The sequence below is a fragment of the Diorhabda sublineata genome, chromosome X, assembly GCF_026230105.1.
Source record: "Diorhabda sublineata isolate icDioSubl1.1 chromosome X, icDioSubl1.1, whole genome shotgun sequence".
Taxonomy (NCBI): Eukaryota; Metazoa; Arthropoda; class Insecta; order Coleoptera; family Chrysomelidae; genus Diorhabda; species Diorhabda sublineata.
Window position 1 is genome coordinate 16,288,641 of NC_079485.1, and position 4,315 is coordinate 16,292,955.

General features: G+C 33.4%; 2 protein-coding genes across 2 annotated transcripts; both read right to left on the reverse strand.

Annotated features, from left to right (window-relative positions):
- On the reverse strand, positions 1-2,028 carry LOC130450621 (uncharacterized). The gene has a single exon (XM_056789113.1). The coding sequence runs from the start codon at positions 2,026-2,028 to the stop codon at positions 1-3; it is 2,028 nt and encodes a 675-aa protein (XP_056645091.1).
- Position 2,029: 1 nt separating this feature from the next.
- Positions 2,030-3,765, reverse strand: LOC130450622 (phosphatidylinositol 3-kinase 3-like). Its single transcript, XM_056789114.1, has 2 exons — positions 3,077-3,765; positions 2,030-2,480 (listed from the first exon to the last, which is right to left on the reverse strand). The coding sequence occupies exons 1-2, from the start codon at positions 3,763-3,765 to the stop codon at positions 2,030-2,032; spliced, it is 1,140 nt and encodes a 379-aa protein (XP_056645092.1).
- Between the last annotated feature and the right edge of the window lie 550 nt (positions 3,766-4,315).

Below are 4,315 nucleotides of genomic sequence, written 5' to 3' on the forward strand. Positions count from 1 at the left end.
TTAGGCTTGAATTTTAGCAACTCTGTTGCCTACAAATACTGTCCAACGGCTGGGTTCACCATTACGCCAGCATAAAGCGATCTGGCTGTCGGACCAGAGATTTACAGAAATAATATTAATCTTTGTTTGAAAGTTTTTATAAATTTTGTCCACTAAATTAGACAGTAGGAGCATGGCTGATAATTCTAGCCGAGGAAGTGTAATTGTGGTAGAAACGGGGGATACATGCGATTTTGCCGAAATTAAATTACAGGAAACAGAATTGTCAGAATAAATGGTTCGTAAATACACGCATGCGCCAAAAGCTTTCAGACTCGCGTCTGAGAAACCATGCATTTCGATGAGATTGATAGATTTGTCCAAAAAAATGAATCTTGGAATAGTTAATTGAGATAGCTTAGGAAGATTGTTTACGAATGTATGCCATTTTTCCAGTATGACTGGATCTGATATCTCTGTGTCCCAGTCAAGTTTAGCTTGCCATAATTGTTTGACCAAAAGTTTTCCAGACAATATTATGGGATTATAAAGTCCAAGAGGATCGAAACATCGCGATATGGTTGAGAGAATTTTTCTCTTGGTTGCGGGGAATATTGAAAAGGTAGTGGGGCCAGAAATGTTCAAATTATCAGAAGCTGGGATCCAATTTAGGCCTAGAACTTTATTTTGAGAATTTTCTAAATCAAGACTAATGCATTTTTCAGGATTTTGTAAGAAGGAAGAATTGTTTGAATCAGAAATTTCAGCGAGAACGTTTGAGTTATTTGAGACCCACTTATGTAAATTGAACCCGTGATTTCCTAATACAATTTTTAATTCTTGAATTAATTTTATCAATTCATGTTCAGAATTTGTACCTGAAATTATATCATCCATGTAAGTTTCGGATATGAGGGCGTTTGCCGCTAAAGAGAAATTGGAACTATTATTATTTGCAATCTCTTGCAATACTCTTGTCGCTACAAACGGAGAGAAATTGCAACCATAAGTTAGAGTTGATAACTCAATGCACTGCAGGGGTTGTTGAGGATTTTCTCGCCATAATATATTTTGTAAAAAACGATGTTCTGTGTTTATAGAAATTTGACGAAACATTTTTTGTACGTCAGAAGTTATCGCAAACTTATTTAGCCTGAAACGGCAAAGAATATCGAATAGATCTGGTTGCACCCGGTACCCTTTCAAAGTTATATCATTTAAAGAAACACCTGTTGAGGTAGGGCAACTAGAATCAAAGACAACACGAAGTTTTGTAGATATACTTTGTTCACGAATTACGCATAAGTGTGGGATAAAATATTTTAATTCGTTTTTTGAATTAGTGAGGTTAAGAGTGACATATTTTGCATGTCCCAAGTTTACATATTCAGAAATAAATTTACTATATTCAGAAAATAATTCTGGTTTTTTATGGATTCTATTTTCGAGCGAGAGAAATCGCCTTTTAGCGATCAGAAATGATTCACCGAGTTTATGGTGTTCTTTTTCAGATTTCAACGGGAAATTGACTTGGAACCTGCCGTTTTCCAGAATTTGTGTGGAATTTTGAAAAATAGTTTCCGCTAGTTCCTTGTCAGACGAGAGAATACTCTTAGAAGGAATTTCCTCCTGTTCCCAAAATTTAGAAAGAGATGAACTTAGGTCTTTGTTCGATATAGAAATATGATTACAGCTTGTAAACACGGAATCATTATTTTGAATATTCACGGACTTAAAAGAAGCACTGTTTGGAATAGTTCCAGCAATTATCCAGCCTAAGCTAGTATTTTGTAAACTAGGTAATTTTTTACCGAGATCTATGATACCTGGTGTAAGAAGTTTGTAATATAAATCGGCCCCAACTAGAATGTGAATCTCCGATGGTATGTTAAATTCTGGATTGGTTAGAATAATATCAGTAGGCAGACGTAGCTGTCTTACGTTAATTTTTACTTGTGGTAATTTGCAAGTAATTTTTGGCAATACTGCACAAGGTATTTCAAAGTGTTTGATCGGATTGGAATGTGGAAAGAATTTTAAATGAACCATTTTATTTGTGGTTGATACTGTTTGTGATATGCCGGAAATTTGCAGTGTTTTTTTTTTCAAACGTTTTCAATTGTAGTTTATTTACTAGTTCTTGTGAAACAAATGAGTTTTGGGAACCGTTGTCTAGCAGAATAGTAGTTTTAAATGGGTTATTGTGAGAGTCATACATAATTATTTTAGCCGTAGCTAGAAGCACGTGGCATTCAGTGGATAGAGCAGATAAGGATTGTGTTTGTATAGCAGATACGTTAGAATTATTATCTTGTGAGTTTTCGTTGGTTTCAGCATTATCATAATTCTTCTGTGGTCTAGAAGGATTTTGTCGATTATCAGTAGCCTGGTGAGAATGTGAATTTTCGTCAATTTGACGATTAAAGTTATTATTTCGATTATTTATCGATTTGGTGTGAGGATGTTGACCATTTGTCGTATATACATTGGAGTGATAGATTCTGAGTTGTTATAACGGTTTTGGGAAATAGAACCATTATTATTATTATGTGCATTATCATTTGCACGGAAAGAGTCAGAATGGAGATAAGTATGATGTCTTTTTTGACATATTGAACAAGATTTTAGAGATTTACAATCCCTTATGATGTGGCGACCTCCTAGACAGTTTTTACAGAGATTATTCGAATGTATGAATTTATATTTATCACTGATAGACAAATTTTTAAATGATTCACACGTATAGATACGATGTGAAGCATTTTTACAATAATAACAATCTGATTGACTGTTTGTAGGAATCATAGAATTCACGTGAGCAGTTGTTTTCGAATATTTGGGACTAAACTTTTGTTTAGTATCACTTGAATTAGAAGTAGAAGCTTGAATATTTTGAGTGCGCTCTAGAATACCACTACGTTGTTTCAAAAAATCGAAAAAATTCTCAAGGGACGGGATTTCACCTTGTTTTTTACTTTGTTCAAATAATTTACGAGTTGGTAGATCTAGTTTTTTATCTATCCAGAAAATAAGAATATAATCTAATAACTGTTTTGGATTTAAATTTAGTTTTGACATTGATTGTATAATTTTATACATTTTAGCCGTTATTTCACGTAAAAGCGTAGGGCAAGTTTTGCTCACAGGTTTTTGTTGGTATATTTGATCAATTAAGTTATACAGTAGAACACTTTGATCATCATACCTTTGTTTTAAAGTATCTATTGCTATTTGAAAATTGTCATCACAAAGTTCTAGATCGTCTATCAATTGCAAGGGCTCGTTAGAAAGGGAAGCTTTTAAATATAGCAATTTTTTGATATTTGTTAAGCTATTGTTAGAAATAATCAGATTTTCAAAGAGTTGAATGAATGAAGGCCACTCTGACGTCTGACCCTTAAATTTAGGCAAGGAAATATCAGGTAACTTGACGTCGATATTACAATTATTATTAGTTTGACTCTGAGAGTTTGAATTATCGTTCGATGTCAATTCATCAATCATTCTAGATAGTTCAGAATTAGTTGTGAAGTATTTTTTCTCAACTAAGTCTATGTCTTCGTTATCTGATAATTCATCCTGAGAGTTTTCAATAAGCATTTCAATTTGACCTTGAATATTTTCATATTGTAAGAAATACTTTTCAAGCTTGTCGCGTCTGTTTATACATTCATTCATAAATGCAGTTTCATTTGTAACAGTAGATTGGGAAGTTATCCAGTTATTCATTCTGGTAATAGAAGATTTCACAGATCTTCTCTGTGTTTTTAAATTTTTCAGAGACATTTTTTGGAAATTTCACTTGCAATTGTACGAAATAGAATAGATTGGAATTTTACAATTGAAACTTGAAATTATACTAAATTGAGTTCGAATATTTGGAAATATTAAATGAACTAGCAATATATTGATTTTTTTTAACACACAATGCACTTGGGAAGATTAAAGGTTTGATCCTACCTTGAATACTGGAAGTTACTGCTGCCTAGGGACACAGGAACTTGAATATCTTGAAGGAAGTTGAATTTTCTGTGACAATTGCATATAATCTCGAAGAATAGTATGAAGAAAGACTCTGTAAATACCTATTTTGCTATCCGGCTCGAAGGACCACAAAGATGGTTGGAAAATGACCGTGTTCTTCAACCACTTTACCCACACGCCTATTTATATCTAAGCGTGAGGAGCGCTGCACGTACTTGTTAACTGTACAGCACTTAGACTGTAGCAGTTGCTGATTTTTGGTAGCACAAAACGGTATTTTAGTATAAGGCTAAAAGACATACGCCACTATGAATAATCTTTTATTTAGCAACTACTTTAGGTCGTAAAGCTA